We start from the raw sequence: 17,395 nt of genomic DNA on the forward strand, positions 1-17,395 counted from the left end.
AAAACAAATCTAACTTTTTAACTGGTTAATAGTTATCAAATTGATGTAATGTGTACTTCACTATCCTCTGAATGTTTCTATAAATAAAATAGTGACACCAAACAGTGTAAAGTAAAGTATGAAGTAGACTAGTATTTCATTCCTAACATAACTGAATAGTTTCAGGATTTAAAAGCTGTCACTGACACAGGCCACTAGGGGTCATAGCATGAATAACTTAAAAGCCTTCTAATATTATCCCTCACATGATCAACCTATTTTAAGTGTGTAACCAGTCAGAACCAGATGTTGACAAACAAAACACTTCATAGGAACCACTCCAGAAACGAGGCTTGGTTTTACATATAAAAATACTTTATAAACCATGCAGACAGGATATATATATATATATATTCACCAACAAAGCACTCATTACACACCTCAATTAAATCCCAAAAAGATTATTTCTTTATAGTTGAATTGTGCACTAAAGTTTAGTCTGTGGTCTTACATCAGATATGTACACATGGTTTACCCATAACCAAAATAAATACATGATGACTATGCATACATGTTTTTAAGATAATGATAAATAATATGTGGCGGTCGGTACAAAAGCAGTAAGCACAGGAAGCCCACAGGGTTAGGATTGGAATCTTTAAAGGTCTGTTCTGACAGATACCTCGCTACAATCAGATGAGAGCTCTAGGGGAGATTCCCAGAGATTGGGCCCTTTAAGAAACAGTGGATATCGTGGATTGGCAAGATTAGCTAAAGCCAAACATATTGCACACCTCTAGATGATAAAAGCAGTCTTTGATCTGTCACATACAAGTCACTTTGCACGCTCCCATCAACGAGGAGTGCATTGCAGTGCCGCGGGCAAACGAATCTTTGCAAACTTTTCTAGTCCTTGTTTGCCAACCATATGCAAATTTGTACAACGCAAAATATTACGAGAGAGGCATGTTCTCTTTATAAGCCAATAAAAGCTTTTTTGTGGTGCTATGCAAGAATACAAGAGAGCGGAGTCATTCGCGCAACCTTGATACCCTGTTAGCTCCTTGTGCGAGTTTGGCTCAACAGTTTTCTGCCTGTGACGCATGCACTCAAACTCTTCTCGTCCCTTTCATGAAATCATAAGGATAATAAGCTTTTTAATAAATACATTATTTACCAGTCAACATGACACTAAAGTCATAATTGTCTCAATCGCCGTCCTTTCAAAGCAACCCATGACCTGTGTATATTGTGCCGTAATGGTGTTTGCTAGCTGTATTAAGATCCTTGTATAAAAATATGGCTCCAGGTGCCATTCCATACTCAGAGTGGTTCTAAAAGGTTAACATGGAGGTAGTGGGGTGCCCCCGAAAAAAGACCCAGCCACATGTTTTTAGCATAAAAAATTAAAACCAACTGTTTTGTTTGGACCAGGCACTGACGGTACTCAGGCACAGAGTTCCCTCTACCTCCGCTGTTCTCATAATACTCTGTTCTTAACACTTTCAATAAAACTTCTAGTTCCCTGAATTCCCCATTATCCCCTCCCCCCCATCAGTCTGAACACGTGGAATGAACTATGTGTGGTGGATCTCATGAAACATGAGTTCACGCGGGATCTGTGTCTCTGGGCCGTACAGTTTGCATGCCCGCCGCTCGAACGCAGTCACCATCTGCTTTACCACCTCGTCAAAGAAGACTGTGGCCAACTGAGAATGAAGGAGAGAGCGGAACTCGAAGGATATCTGGAAACACAGGGAACAGATGCAAATTAAAATTTTGGTGACAGATTCATGGGAATCTTAAAATGTTATTTTGTATCGAGTACTTACAGCGAAATCAAGGGTGCATGTACGGGGATAACCGGGAAGCCCAGGGCTGAAGCGCCACACCGTCTCCAGGTGATTGAAGAGTTTCCCATCAGAACAAGATGCCTTTAGATCAAACAGGAGTTTGGTTATGAATGACACGTAGCATATACTAGATAACAACTGTACGTTTTACTAAATCACTATGGCTCGGTTTCACAGACAAGGCTTAGCTTAATCCAGGTTAAATTCAGATATTTAAGTGACTTTTATAGAAATGCAGTGGAAATAAATATAACTGGTGTGCATCTTCAGACAAAACAGCCAATTGCATTTTTTAAAATATGCCATGGCAAGTTATTTTAAATTAAGACATCTTGAACATTAATTTTAGGACTAGCCTTAAACCTTGTCTATGAAACCGGGCCTATATTTCCAAATTGAAGTGCCAAACCGCCTACCTTGACCAAATGAGGGCGAACTGTAGTAACAAGGGAGTTGTAATTTTCTACAACAGGAGGGAAGCCCACGGACAGCTTGGCCTTACAAAATCCAGAGCGACGGAATATAACTTCTGAGCGCTTGCACCAGGGCACGAACAGCAGGTAGTCTTCTACTTTTGCCACAACCTCATACATCTCCTGCATGGAGTACCTTGAAGCCAGAGAGAAGATACAATGACATCCAATGAGACACACAGGAAATTGTTTCTTTATTTTGGAATAAAAACTCTTTCAGTAAATTCCCTATACATTTTTAAGTAGTCGCTTTAACTGACAATGATTTACAGTACACTTAATAGAGTGACTTGGTATTAAGCACAATGCACCTAAGGGTGTAATAGTGATAGCTACCCACTACAGTTTCTTAAGAAGAACGCAATGACCGTTTCTATCAATCTAAATCTAATGGAGAGCTCAAAAACATATGTGCGGCAATTGGAAATAGATGTTGTGAATATACTTTGTGATCCAAAAACAAAGGTGAGGATGACATCACTAACACATGTTTACGATGGTTGAGTTAGACACAATCAGAAACGCTGGACTCTCGTGAGGATTTATCTGCTGCAGAATCAATTAGGTCAAATTCTGTTAACAACCAGTTTTGTGTACACAATCTCCATTATGACCCCAATAGGCGAGAAAGTGGCCATATCGGAGACTGAACGTCTCAAATATCTAGTTTAAGATATAGTTAAAAGATATTTGTTCTGAGAAATATTTTGCTGTATTCTGAAAGTATTCTCCTGCAATTCATTGATTTTAAGAAAAAAAAGATTTTGACAAAGTTTACTGTGTTAGTGGCATCAAATCTTTGAGATATTCAAAGGTATTCTGAAGCACTTAGTAAAACACAAACTAGATCTTTACAAGCATACATGTTATGCATGTAAAATAATGGGATATAAATTGAACACATTAAGAAATTATATCAGAAATGTGCACAGATGTCTGTAATTCAATGCTACATATTCAACCAATAGTTTAGTGTTTTCAAACCAAAACATCTTTCAACAAACTATTTCACATAAACCCTCCCCTACATGCCAGGAAAAAACCAAAATAATTAGTTGTGTGAATATACGCTGGTCCTGTCTAAGCTCTTTTAATCAAAAACGTCTAGCTACGTGAGATTAATATCAATCATGCCCCCGACACACAATCCAAACAACACAAATCCCCTCTATTCTAAAGCTTTCACTTGACTTCAGCTGTCAATTTCCGTTCCCAAGTAACCTGCGATGATTTAACATCACCACTACCGATCCATACTCCAACAACCTTAGATACCTTGAAGGCTATCACCATAAAAAGTTCCATTCCCACTTACATAAACATCATTCGCAGAGAGGTAATAACGGACATCCATAAAAATCAAAATAGCAACAGAACATGCATCATCGGTAGCTTGACTGGGAACATACCCAATGATACGTCGTTCGGAGTACTCTTTCCGCTTGTTGAAGGACTGAGAGAGGTTAAAGAAGCTCCTGGCTGGAGCCACGACAGCACGGCCTGATAGACCCCTGAAGAGGAGCGGCGCCCTGGTCATCAGAATCCCACATGAAGACAGATATCTGTTTACAAAACCGGGTGAAAGTGTGTCAATAACAAATAACAAAATACTCAATACCAATGAAGAGATGGGCTTTGTTAAGCACTTTGTTTACATGTATTGATTAGTGCTATTTACGCCCTATCTGCTCAAAATACGCCCAAGAGAGGGTGGCCGGCAACTCCTATTTGTAAGATAAGAGTGGAGAGAACCATAGAAATACATTCCTACTTGATTGAGCTTCTAACAAGAAAAGACTCAAGATTAGATAAAGGACTGGCAATATAGTCTTCAGCCTAAATCCAAATCATAATAAACAGGACAACACATCAACAACTACAGTATTTAAGTCTAAACTACAAAAGCGTTATGAAGATATTGATTATTACGAGATATTATTGTTTGAGGGCTTAATATTTACAAACAACTGTCAACAACAATTTCAAGTTATAGGAACAGCTGAGCTCACCCAAAAAACACATTTGTGTCTTCATTTACCCACCCTCAAGTTGTTCCAAAACTGTACAAATTCCTTAGTCCTGATGAACTCAACAGAAGGTATTTTGAAGCATGTAGGAAGGCAGTTCTGGGGCACTTTTGACTAACACTGTAATTTTTTTCTACTATGGTTGTCAATGGTGGCTAAGGACTGTTTGGTTATAAGCATTCTTCCAAATATCTTTCATTAGAACAAAGAAATGTGGGATTTGGAATGACTCGTGGGTGAATAAACGATGATAGATGTTCCACAAATACCCTGTAGGTTACAATCCTTGTATCAGATGGGGAATTGTAAAGTTAGCTGTATTAGTCTCAATTGTTATGCAATTGTTAATTAAATCCAAAAGGATTGGAATGACAAGCTATTGAAATGCAAAGGAGAAACCAACAAGGGGTTTTTAGCTGTGATAGGCAGTCTTTTACAAATTAGACCACACAAGTAGTCTGCGCCTGTGCAAAGCCGGTTTTCTTTATTAAACGGTCTTATGTGGGACTCCTAAAGTGTAACGTTAACTACAGTTATGCAATCATGTGATGGGACTATGTTTCAAGGAAGCACGCCATACACATTCACCTGCCCTCCATTTGTCAATTATAAAAGAGGGTGACCACTACAACCAAGGGCAGTAGTATCACTTCGTTGCATTCAAATAGGCCAACCATACGTCCACATATCTTTAAAAAAGAAGAGGCTGGGGCTTAAGTTTGCCCTATTAATGGCACAGTAACACTGCTCAATTCATTCATGCTGGAGCAAGCACTGCCTAGGTTTGACCAGCGTGGCGTAACTGTGACACCAAGGCATGAAGGGTCAACATCAGAGACTTTAGATGGCCTCATGCCAAGCGGTTTTAGCACCTGGTTGCACAGCACTTGGTATGGTACAATACGTCCCTGCCCAGCGTTACTTGTTCAAACGTCACTGCTGCGTGCATGACGTCACACGGGCAACACTTCTGTAACAGCTGGTCTCCAACAGGCAAAGGTGTTGGAAGCGATCGGCCAATAAAATACACTTCGCACTTTTCCGTTATCTATGTATGGCAACCTGCGGGGTGTCAAGTGTTGTTTTTGCCCGAGTAAACACTTTATTTGCAAATCAGCTGTCGATAACTTAAATATTAAAAGACACTCTTTAAACAGTAGCTGAAAAGCTATTTCTAAGTTGAATAAAGAGCCTTTATAATATCTACACATGGACAATTACATAACACCTAACCTTGTCAGTGTCATTTAATATCTCGCAACTAGTTATGTGACTCCCTCTCGTTCCCACCTAAAGTTTGGGGGGCTTTACACTGACTTGAACATGTCAAATATTAAGTGAATTATTTGAAAACAAATTATGCCTTTATTCAAACAAAACCAGTGAAGTTGGCTTTAAAATCGGAAAACTGGTAAAGTCGAAACTACTGTCCAACTAACGTCAGCAGATCGAGAGTTTCCTCAGTAAGCGTCGATTTTACAGCCGCATAGAGATACTATGAAACATGAATCCGTCGTTAATTACCTCACTCCATTCCTGCCCGGTGTTTCTCGGCTGGCTGTGGACGGCAAATGCCTGATACACTCCGCTACCGCTCTCCTCAAACACCGGGAGCCTCTCGCCATCTTCACTTCTACACCCTCTTTCGAGGCCTCCAGTAAAGAACTCCTTTTCCGTCTCAAAGACCGGCCTTCTCAATGACCCGCCCTAGTATTCTATTGGATGAGAATGTTTTTCTTGTTTTCTTATTGGTTAACCCTTCCGTCTGTCAAATGCTGGAACTACTGACGTCGGTGTTTTAATTGTGCAGAGGGTTTGCGTGCGCAGAATTGTCACGGGATGCGGGATTAGGTTGCCCGGACTGCGCGACCTACAGTGCATAGTTAGTAAAGGTTATAGCTAATTCTGTTTGAGGACACGATGTAAAAGCACCTATTAATTTGTTAAAACATGTAGAAAATTACGATTTTTACTGTAAAATTCATATGTCAGCTCCCTATTAAATATCTTGTGCACCTAAACTATGCTGACATGAAGCTTGTCTTTACACCGCTGAAATTGACGTTAAAAGAAAAGTCAGTTTGCAGTGTATTTGGTGTGGACGGCATTCCAGCTTTATGGAATTGTCAATATTATAACACATTGGCATTACAGCTACATTGCTTAAGCAGTGAGTCATTTGTACACAAAATATTTTGACGTTTGCAAGAATTGTTCAACGCGCATGCGTTGTAGTGCCAAATGGGTAGTGCGCCTGCGCGTTAAACGCAGAAAGGTCGGATGTGTGCAGTAAAGGCCTTCCGGTACTGAGGCACGCACAGGAGCGCAAACATGGCGAAGATCGCCAAAACACACGAAGGTACTTGTTTTCCTTTTCTAATATGTTTTTCTAAATTACGTATATCGTATGTTATGTTTTGCAATGCACTGCCTGTTTTATGTTAGTTTTAAGGAGCATTTTGTTGAGAAACAAGCAGAAGTAGGTCGGCTTGAGGCGGTGAATAGAATATGGCGTCTGATCGTTTCATAAAACCTGATCGTGTGGCGCACATGAGAAATATTAGCAAATTCCCCAATTCAAGTGCTTTAGTTGGTGACGGATTAAATAATTTTAACGACATCTATCGTGTAACGGTTACTTCCCCTGGCATTACTTCGGAATGATTATGCATATGTATTGTGGCGATGATGAATTGAACCCAAAATGGCGCTGCAAACACGCAGACCTACCGTAATAGAGAGCTAAATACGCTAGTTTCAGATATATTATGTACAGTATTGTTGTGGAGTTTGTGTTATTCAATGTAGAGGTAGTTTCATTTTCACGTTTATGTTCGTGAGAAGAAATGTTTTGCTCTTTGTTCCTCTTGATGGTATAAACGTTTCCTTGTATGAATATCTGCATATTGTGTGTATATCACAGTGTGTGTGTTGTAATGATTTTTTCAGTGTAACTTTTAATAAATTGTACGTTGAAATGTAATTGCCTGCCATAATATTAATGTTAGGATTTTGGTTCAAAATATATATTCCTGTGTACACAGCCTGTGTGATTTGAAAACAATGTAGGTTACACATCCCACAGTTATGAGTCTCATGAGACATGTAGGTGTACAAGAGCTGTAGCAAGCAGTCAAAATCAGTTCAAAGATACATTTGGGTCTGGAGTGTAAATTTTTTTTTTTTTATTCCTAGACATTGAGGCTCAGATCCTGGAAATCCAGGGGATGAAAGCTGCCTTAGTAGAGGGAGCTGAGGAGGGAGTTGGGCTGGATTCAACAGGATACTATGACCAGGAGATCTATGGAGGCAGTGACAGCCGCTTTGCTGGATATGTGACTTCAATTGCCGCAAATGAACAGGAAGAGGTAAGCGATCGTGCAATATTTTCGAAATTAAATGTCAGCAATAGGTGCGTAAACTGTTGTGTGGTATCTGAATTTTGTAATTTTATTTCTAGGATGATGATGAGGACTCGTCCACAAGTCTACTGGGACAGAAGAAACCAGGATATCATGCTCCGGTTGCAATACTCAATTCCATTCCTCAGTCAGATGAAACGGTAATTCAGATCTCATCACAGCCCATTCAATATCTAAAGAGTTGCATAAAGAAAAGAATTTTGAACAAGCTGTATTGTCCCTTCCTACAGTATGATCCATTTGCTGAACACCGACCACAGAAGATTTCGGACCGTGAGGACGAGTACAAGAAACGCAGACAAAAGATGATCATCTCCCCAGAGCGTCACGACCCCTTTGCAGACGGTAAATTTTGACACCATCCTTCTCTTAGCTTACTACACGTATCCATGCCGATCAGTTTTCACCCTACCCATGAGGTTCTTGTCCAGACCGTCCTCGACGTTCCTTAACCCTTCGAACGTCACCCAACAGCTTGCTCCCTGGATTCAAATCCGTAAGCCTGCCTCAGCAAGGCATAGTTTGGCTTATGAATATAAGTAAACGGAACAGCAAGCCTTCCTGGCTGAATCATTTTGCTAGTTTTTGGGAGACTGTTGGTTGTGTTTCAGTTGTGCCAGCAGGACATAGGTTGCAGGTAGGTGTGTTGTTCGAAGGGTTAATATATTATAGGCTCCACAAACAGGCACTATGAGATGTAGGCGTGAGTTTAATATTGTCTGCAGTGTACTGCCTTTGTGCAGGTACTGACTGACCCTGGATGCCAAAACTTCACTTTTCTCTTGTTCTCTTATTCCACTTACTTGCCTAATGGCAGTCAATAATGATTCAGACTGCTGGTAGTATACGATAAGAAACATAACTTGAGCCATCTGTGGCTGAATTTGACAATTTTCTTAGACGACAACTTGGGTCCCACGTGTAGTGAAGGCAGATTAAATGGCCAGTAATGGCTTATTTCCAGATATGATCACTTACTTTCAGCCTTTTTAGTATCAATATAACGTGTAGGTGCTCAAATACCAGCACATTTAGAATTTAAGAATATGCTTTTATCTGGCTGCTCACCCAAAACTGCTAATGTTCAATTTATGGAAGACTGAGTCTGGTTAAGGCAAATCTTGCATGCAGTCACAGACCGAGGACTCTTAAAAAACTGTTGTGTAAATATATTTCTATTTTATCATAAAATAGAGATATATCTATTGAAGAATCTGTGTACCAAGATTCCACAGGCCCATACTAACTGTCCTTAATTTCTCTCCTACAGCAGTACTGCTTTGCCAGTCCTGTCTGCACTCTCTTAAGGGTGCAGCAACTCGTCCTGTGTAGGTTATGGTCAACAAAAAGAAACGTTTGTCAGATAAAGCAAGGCCATAGTTTGGTCTGGTGTTAGGCCAGAGGGCCTATCAGGGGAAGCCAACATGAAAACCTTGTGTACCTTTGAGATTTGTCATGCCCTCCCTTCTCATTTCAACTTGATTTTAACCAATTCATCTAGTTCATTTTTAATAAGGCCAGAGCCACGCTTTTAAGTTATTCATTTCAAATTTTTAGAGCAAATTTATTCATCTGAATTTCCCCAAATTGTTCAGTGTCCTTGGCTGCAACACGCATATTAGCTGCTTATTGTTTCCATTTTGCAATTCAACATGGAGTCACAAGACTAAACAATTTTGAATACAAGGTTTATCCCCCTTTTTTGTTTGAGTGACAAGAGCAGAACAGGTGGTATGCTATTGTGTGTGTGAGTTCAAACCCTTTTCCAAAGTGTTACTAATGGTAAAGAGAAATTTTCTAGGCTTCTTTTCTGCCGGTTGAAGTCTGACTGCAGAGGGACCCTTGGCACTGAAAGTGTACGTATTCTGGAGAGCGCTGCCCAGGACTCTGCATCAGTGATGGCTATATCTTCTCCTCTTAAAAGCAACAGCAACCTCTTGCACCTCCATGTTTTTAACGTATGACTGTAAAGAGTGCTTAGTTTTTATTGTCTAGGGTTGTTTTGTGTTATGAGAGGACATTAATGTAAATATTTAAGGCAATCTATTCAGGGACAGTTGATTGTAGTGCTTTGTGTTAAAAAACATTGTTTATGATCTTGCTTTGCTAACCTTCTCGCGTCTTGTTGGTGCTCTTTCGCATAGGGGGCAAAACGCCGGACCCCAAGGTGCAGATCAGGACTTACATGGATGTTATGAAGGAGCAGCATCTGTCCAAAGAAGAGGTAAACATTGTTGAGAGCTTTGTGTTTACTTGGCAAATGGATGATGCTATTGAGTAAAACTCGTAGGGGTGTTTAGCGATTAATCGCATCCAGAATAAAACTTTGTTTATATAATGTGTATGTGGACTCTATGTTTTTTATTTATAAATTCATAAATGTATTTGCCTCTGTAAATATTAAATTCCCTTAATATATACACTTGTACAAAATGTATATATGCAGTAAGCAGACTTATATTATGTAAACCCAAACTTTAATTCTGGTTCCTATTTATTAATTGTTGAACAGCCCTAAAAACTAGTTTGTGAAATTGACAGAATTTCTTGAGTAAGAGGTTATTTGTTTAAAAATGTTTGTTCATTGTGTCTGTTACAGAGAGAGATCAGGCTGCAGATGGTTGAGAAGGCAAAATCTGGGGAGCTGAAAGCAGTGAACGGCTCTGCTGCGTCTCAGGCCGCTGTAGCCAAACGCAAACGTCGATGGGACCAGACAGCTGACCAGACCCCAGGCAACACCACACCCAAAAAAGTGTCCAGCTGGGACCAGGCAGATAACGCTCCTGAAGTGAGAACTAACCATTGTAGATTTGAAAACAAACATGATTCTCTACACACTTCTTACATGGCCTTATTCATTCCATCTAGACACCTGGACATACACCAGGACATACACCATCCAACAGTCGTTGGGATGAGACACCTGGCCGTTCCAAAGGAGGCGAGACCCCCGGAGCTACACCAAGTAGCCGTATGTGGGATCCCACTCCCAGTCACACCCCAGCCGGAGCTGCCACGCCAGGTCGGGATACCCCTGGACATGCCACTCCTGGTCACGGTGGGGCATCTTCCAGTGTACGCAAGAATCGCTGGGATGAGACACCAAAGACAGAAAGAGGTGGTTATTTTCTGTCATGTTTATTAAGCACTTTACACATACTTTAAACAAAATGTCTATAAACCATGGTTTTGTGTTTCAGAGACACCCGGGCATGGAAGTGGCTGGGCTGAGACGCCACGCACAGACAGGGGAGATGAATCTGTGGGAGAGACCCCCACTCCGGGTGCAAGCAAGAGGAAGTCGAGATGGGATGAAACACCAGCCAGTCAGATGGGCTCCTCAACCCCTCTTCTCACACCAGGAAAGACCCCGCTGGGCACACCTGCTATGAATATGGCAACACCCACGCCAGGTACTGAATTAGTGCTGTAAATGAAATTTGGTTGAATTTAGTTATTCTCTGATTATACTGTGACAGTTGCATTAAACTTCTGAATGTTGATAGGTCACCTGATGAGCATGACACCAGAACAGCTGCAGGCCTGGCGTTGGGAGAGAGAAATTGATGAAAGGAATCGTCCACTGACTGACGAGGAACTTGATGCTATGTTTCCAGAAGGATACAAAGTACTTACGTTTATCTGTTACACAAATATCAACATTCGTTGACTTGAATTCATTAATTTAATTTGTTATTCCACTTCTGTAGGTACTGCCCCCACCAGCAGGTTACGTGCCCATCCGTACCCCTGCCCGTAAATTAGCTGCCACACCAACCCCCATTGGAGGCATGTCCGGCTTCCACATGCAAGTAGAGGACCGAACTACAAAACAGATGAACGACCAGCCCTCTGGAAATCTGCCCTTCCTTAAGCCAGATGACATCCAGTACTTTGACAAACTGTTGGTGAGTCCTGCTTGTTTTACATAATCTTAAAAAAAATTCCAGGCCAGAAACTATTTCTATGTGTTTCTTGGCTTCAAACCTCTTGTCATACATGGGCATTCCTGTATCTGTTCTCAGGTTGAAGTTGATGAGTCCACCCTCAGTCCAGAGGAACAGAAGGAACGTAAGATTATGAAGCTCCTCCTGAAGATCAAGAACGGAACACCTCCCATGAGAAAGGTTAGCTTTTTCTCTTGCACGTTCATTAACTATAACAATTTTACAAGCATGACCTCTAACCAGGTGTCTACTTTCAGGCTGCACTCCGTCAAATCACAGATAAGGCCAGAGAGTTTGGTGCTGGACCCCTCTTTAATCAGATCCTGCCTCTGCTGATGTCTCCTACACTGGAGGACCAGGAGAGACATCTCTTGGTGAAGGTCATCGACCGCATTCTCTACAAACTTGATGACTTGGTTCGACCTTACGTCCACAAGGTAACTTTGTACCTGTTAGCATCAATATGATCAAAGTTTATTATAAATTTGTGAACAAAAATGTAATCTTGACACTTATTCTTGCAGATTCTTGTGGTGATTGAGCCTCTTCTGATTGATGAAGATTACTATGCTAGAGTCGAGGGCAGAGAGATCATCTCCAACTTGGCAAAGGTAAACCAGAAATCTAGATCTTTCTCTACATACTACATCCATATTTTTCAACCACTAGTCCTTACGTTCTTACTGCTTTGTCATTGTAGTTTTTGATCATTTCACGTTTTCTTATTTCCATCTGTGTTCTTTCGCAGGCTGCTGGTCTGGCCACCATGATTTCTACAATGAGGCCTGATATTGACAACATGGACGAGTATGTGAGAAACACGACAGCTCGTGCATTTGCTGTCGTGGCCTCTGCCCTGGGCATTCCATCTCTCCTACCTTTTCTAAAGGCTGTGTGTAAGAGCAAGAAATCCTGGCAGGCGCGTCACACAGGCATCAAGATTGTACAGCAGATCGCCATTCTCATGGGCTGCGCTATCCTGCCCCATCTCCGCAGTTTAGTGGAGATTATAGAGCATGGTTAGTATCTCATTCTGATGATGTGAAGTATTCTGGGGTTGTTGTCTTATTAGTCTTGCCCATTGTATTATTTTGTTAATGTTCCACAATTTGGATGGCTTGGTTTACAGATTTGAATTTAATGTAAAAATGTGTCCTAAAGTCCGTTTTTTACAAAATCTTCCACTGACTTTTCTTGCATGTTCTGTATTGAAAACTAAGGTCCAGTTATTTTTCGCATTTCTTATGAGAAAATGATTGATACGTTTTGTTCCTCACAGGTCTTGTGGATGAGCAACAAAAAGTACGAACCATCAGTGCTTTGGCTATCGCTGCCTTGGCTGAAGCTGCCACCCCATACGGTATCGAGTCCTTTGATTCTGTGCTGAAACCTCTTTGGAAGGGTATCAGGCAACACAGAGGCAAGGTGAGTGGTCGGATCAATAGAGTGGAGTTATATTCTAGTTCACGTCGAAATTTTAGGTTTTTAACTCTGAAAGGATTTGAGCAAATGATTTGTTTTGGTTACAAAAATAAATGTTTAACATTGTTCTATGTGTTCTCAGGGTCTTGCTGCCTTCTTGAAAGCTATTGGATACTTGATTCCCCTTATGGATGCTGAATATGCCAATTATTACACCAGGGAAGTGATGCTGATTCTCATTCGAGAGTTCCAGTCTCCAGACGAGGAGATGAAAAAGATTGTCCTTAAGGTGTGATAGATAAAAGCAAATGAGTTTTGTACTATTATCTTTCCAGATATTTCAGATTAACATTTTTGTATTTTTTTACTTTAGGTTGTGAAGCAGTGCTGTGGCACAGATGGTGTGGAAGCCAATTACATTAAAACTGAAATCTTGCCACCCTTCTTCAAACATTTCTGGCAGCACAGAATGGCGTTGGACAGGCGTAACTACAGACAGGTATGATTGTAACTTTGAATAAACTGTTCTGAAGTCTTAATTGATATGCATTTAACTTTTTTTCTTCACTCATCAGTTGGTGGACACTACAGTGGAGCTGGCCAATAAAGTGGGGGCAGCTGAGATCATCTCGCGTATTGTGGATGACTTGAAAGATGAAGCTGAGCAGTACAGAAAGATGGTCATGGAGACTATTGAAAAAATCATGGGTAACCTTGGTGCCGCTGACATCGATCACAAACTGGAAGAGCAGCTGATTGACGGTATCCTGTATGCTTTCCAAGAACAGACCACAGAGGTGAGTAAGACTTAACCACTATTACATGCCTTGTTTGGAGTATCATGCTCTATTAGTGGTCTCACTAACAATCTAACCCATTATCTCTAGGATTCAGTCATGCTGAATGGCTTTGGCACAGTGGTAAACGCCCTGGGCAAGAGAGTCAAACCATATTTGCCTCAGATCTGTGGTACAGTGCTGTGGCGTCTCAACAACAAATCCGCCAAAGTCCGTCAACAGGCCGCCGACCTAATTTCTCGCACAGCAGTGGTAATGAAAACATGCCAAGAGGTAAGGAACATCTGTTAATAAATTAATTATTCACTGTGAAAATGTAATTTGTGAATTCTGATATATCGTTTCTGCTCACTAATACATGTCCTGTACGCTGATATTGCTTGAATAGGAAAAGCTGATGGGGCACTTGGGTGTGGTGCTATATGAGTACCTGGGAGAAGAGTATCCAGAAGTACTTGGTAGCATCCTTGGAGCCCTTAAAGCTATTGTCAATGTCATTGGTGAGTTTCTCTCAAACCTGTGGTCTTAAGCATTCAATGTCATTACATGCCAAACAGCAAGCACTTACATGTCCTGTTCTTAGGTATGCACAAGATGACACCACCTATCAAAGACTTGCTACCACGTTTAACACCCATCCTAAAGAACAGACATGAAAAGGTGCAGGAGAACTGCATTGATCTGGTGGGCAGAATTGCTGACAGGTTAGTTCTCTAGTATTTACAGCATTTGTGTACTGAAGTGTTTTGATAATGTCTCCTAATGGTGAATTGTAATGTCTTTTTTTAGGGGAGCAGAGTACGTGTCTGCCAGGGAATGGATGCGAATCTGTTTTGAACTGCTGGAGCTGTTGAAAGCCCATAAAAAGGCTATCCGCAGAGCTACCGTCAACACTTTCGGCTACATTGCCAAGGCTATTGGGTAAAATACTAAATCTTTTATGCGGATTCATTTGGTGATACTCTGAATTTTGTTAATCCTTTTTTCTCTTTTTTTTCTTCATCTAGTCCTCATGATGTCTTGGCCACACTGCTCAACAATCTAAAAGTACAGGAGCGTCAGAACAGAGTTTGCACAACGGTAGCCATCGCTATTGTCGCTGAGACGTGTTCACCCTTCACTGTGCTTCCTGCACTGATGAACGAGTACCGCGTTCCTGAGCTTAACGTACAGAACGGTGTCCTGAAGTCTCTATCCTTCTTGTTCGAGTACATTGGTGAAATGGGCAAAGATTACATTTATGCTGTCACACCTTTGTTGGAGGATGCTTTGATGGACAGGTGAGCCAGGATTTTCTGCTTCATCCAAAATGCCACTTAAAACTTGCAGTCTGCTGTAATCTGTATTTGTTGCTATTACAGAGATCTAGTGCACAGACAGACAGCCAGTGCGGTTGTGCAGCATATGTCTTTGGGTGTCTATGGGTTTGGATGTGAGGATTCCCTCAACCATTTGCTCAACTATGTTTGGCCTAATGTCTTCGAAACGTCTCCTCATGTTATCCAAGCTGTCATGGGGGCCCTTGAGGGCCTGAGGGTGGCGATTGGTCCCTGCCGTATGTTGCAGTATTGCTTGCAGGTACGTCTTCATTTAGGTTTTGCTCATTTAAATAGTGAAAATGGAATGCAGTGAATAGATTTCTTTATTGTACTTTTTACATTGACCAATTCAGACTAATGATCTAATTGTGTTTTTCTTTCTTCTCAACAGGGTTTGTTCCACCCTGCTCGCAAAGTGCGAGACGTGTACTGGAAGATCTACAACAGCATTTATATCGGCTCCCAGGATGCACTGATCGCACATTTTCCTCTTATCTACAACGATGAGAAGAACTCGTATGTTCGTTATGAGCTTGAATACTTCCTGTGAATATATTTACCCTTACATGTGCACTCTTTTCTCCTATATCTGTGTCTTTACTCATGGTTTATAGGACTTGGTCCAGTTTTTTGTTTTCTGGTAGATTGCAAGTAGCACCACAAAATCTGTGGGTCAAAATTCATTTCTAACTAAAGAACAGAAAGTTGAAAGGATCGGTCATATGTGAAGCTTTTAGGTCTTTTGATTAGACTTATGTTTTTACAAGGTGGCTCCATGCAGCGACCGTAAAATAGAAGAATGTAACATTCGGTGAATCTTTTAAACTCAAGACTTGTGTCCTGGCCTGTCAAGTTGCTCTGTTCCTCAGTCACACATCTGTTCTTATTATAATGTTGCTTAGTTTGGCCGAATAAACATTTGTGTATTAAAAGTCATCCCTCGTGTTAATTCTTTTAACCATTGATGTGATGTAATGTTTAAACTTGGAACAGAAAAAATATGACTTGGACTTCAATCGTTTTTTAGCTTTCGATTCGCATCGACTTGGCTGAACACTTGGATTGGATTTGAAGTCTTATTTTACCTTGCTCTTCACGCTTTCAAAATGCATTAAACAATCCTAAACATCCAACCTTCTCTTCCATGTAAACTCTTAACTTGAACTAAAAGTTATATACAAAGAATGGTTTGTAAGAGAAATTGTTGCTCATGAGAGCAAACAATGCAGATATCGTGAAGATTTTGAATACACTTAACTTTATAATTTGTGAACGGGCGGCCCAGATGATCGGATTTAAAAAACAAATAAGACTGGATTGCTATTTAAAGAAGTCACATGGCAGAACACAGTTGTTTTACCTGTGGCTGTAAGTTTTCACAAAGTATTTAATGCCTAGGTTTTAACTGCAAATCTAAGCTTCCTTATAAACGTAAGCTTTACACTTTGAATGGTCGTTCCATCAGTATTTTGTGATTCTTTTGGAGGAATTGTGGTTCATATACATCTGTTATCTTCATGTTTCTTTTCAAATCCCCCCCATTGTACCTAGACATAACAAAGCAGAGGTAGAGGAAGATTCGTCATTTGTGTTGTTTGCACAAACATAAAGGTCCTGGAGTTTCTCAGTCTCAAACAATAGAGGCCATATTTGGATAGAGAATCTCAGGCAGTTGCATCCATCTTTCTGATAACATCGGCAGTATTCCATGATAGCAGAAGACAATGGGGTGGTTGATCATGTATGTTTGTGCAGTTTTTCAACTTAAAAATGTTCTCTAGACTATGCTGGTCCTTGGTTGTTTTAATTATGCCTGCATAGAATACATTATTTGGATCGTTTGCCTGGAAGGCTACATGTTCATTCCCAGCTAAATTCAATCTCACCTATGCATTTGAAAATACTTAAACTATCTCTCCGTTTTAATTAAACATTAAAACATGCAAAACCCACTTTCTAGGGTTTTCTCATGCATCTTTAAATAGTCTCTTTCAATCAAATACCTCCGGCAGAGCACAAACAATATTTAAGAGTCTGTTTCCAAAATGAAATGTTTTTTATTGTATATTCCCATTAATATCAATCAAATTGCAGTTTTTAAATCCATTTTTAAAACATAACTCGTTTTTTTTCCAAACATGTGTCATCTCATTTTG

General features: G+C 40.5%; 2 protein-coding genes across 4 annotated transcripts; one reads left to right on the forward strand and one right to left on the reverse strand.

Moving 5' to 3' along the window:
• Positions 1 to 282: 282 nt before the first annotated feature.
• Positions 283 to 6,013, reverse strand: coq10b (coenzyme Q10B). The gene is made up of 5 exons (XM_079465178.1): positions 5,857 to 6,013; positions 3,715 to 3,867; positions 2,249 to 2,441; positions 1,812 to 1,913; positions 283 to 1,724 (listed from the first exon to the last, which is right to left on the reverse strand). Exons 1-5 carry the CDS (start codon positions 5,955 to 5,957, stop codon positions 1,557 to 1,559), a joined length of 717 nt encoding a protein of 238 aa, XP_079321304.1. The 5' UTR covers positions 5,958 to 6,013; the 3' UTR covers positions 283 to 1,556.
• A 521-nt stretch (positions 6,014 to 6,534) lies between these two features.
• sf3b1 (splicing factor 3b, subunit 1) lies at positions 6,535 to 16,175 on the forward strand. Of its 3 annotated transcripts, XM_079464332.1 has the most exons (25): positions 6,536 to 6,691; positions 7,528 to 7,700; positions 7,793 to 7,894; positions 7,985 to 8,099; positions 9,899 to 9,978; positions 10,354 to 10,542; positions 10,623 to 10,872; positions 10,955 to 11,167; positions 11,261 to 11,382; positions 11,465 to 11,662; positions 11,780 to 11,881; positions 11,959 to 12,138; positions 12,226 to 12,312; positions 12,450 to 12,720; positions 12,981 to 13,126; positions 13,266 to 13,412; positions 13,497 to 13,622; positions 13,699 to 13,920; positions 14,011 to 14,193; positions 14,309 to 14,420; positions 14,504 to 14,624; positions 14,710 to 14,841; positions 14,928 to 15,200; positions 15,282 to 15,498; positions 15,631 to 16,175. In XM_079464332.1, exons 1-25 carry the CDS (start codon positions 6,664 to 6,666, stop codon positions 15,787 to 15,789), a joined length of 3,948 nt encoding a protein of 1,315 aa, XP_079320458.1. In that variant the 5' UTR covers positions 6,536 to 6,663; the 3' UTR covers positions 15,790 to 16,175. The 3 variants fall into 3 exon arrangements, 2 of the variants coding, with proteins under 2 accessions (XP_079320458.1, XP_079320459.1); XM_079464333.1 differs by lacking the exons at positions 6,536 to 6,691; positions 7,528 to 7,700; positions 7,793 to 7,894; positions 7,985 to 8,099 and adding an exon at positions 8,567 to 9,610; XR_013787139.1 differs by lacking the exons at positions 10,955 to 11,167; positions 11,261 to 11,382; positions 11,465 to 11,662; ... (13 more) ...; positions 15,282 to 15,498; positions 15,631 to 16,175 and having other exon boundaries at positions 6,535 to 6,691; positions 9,025 to 9,978; positions 10,623 to 10,858.
• The last annotated feature ends 1,220 nt before the right edge of the window (positions 16,176 to 17,395 follow it).

This window comes from Barbatula barbatula, assembly GCF_947034865.1.
Source record: "Barbatula barbatula genome assembly, chromosome: 9".
NCBI lineage: Eukaryota > Metazoa > Chordata > Actinopteri > Cypriniformes > Nemacheilidae > Barbatula > Barbatula barbatula.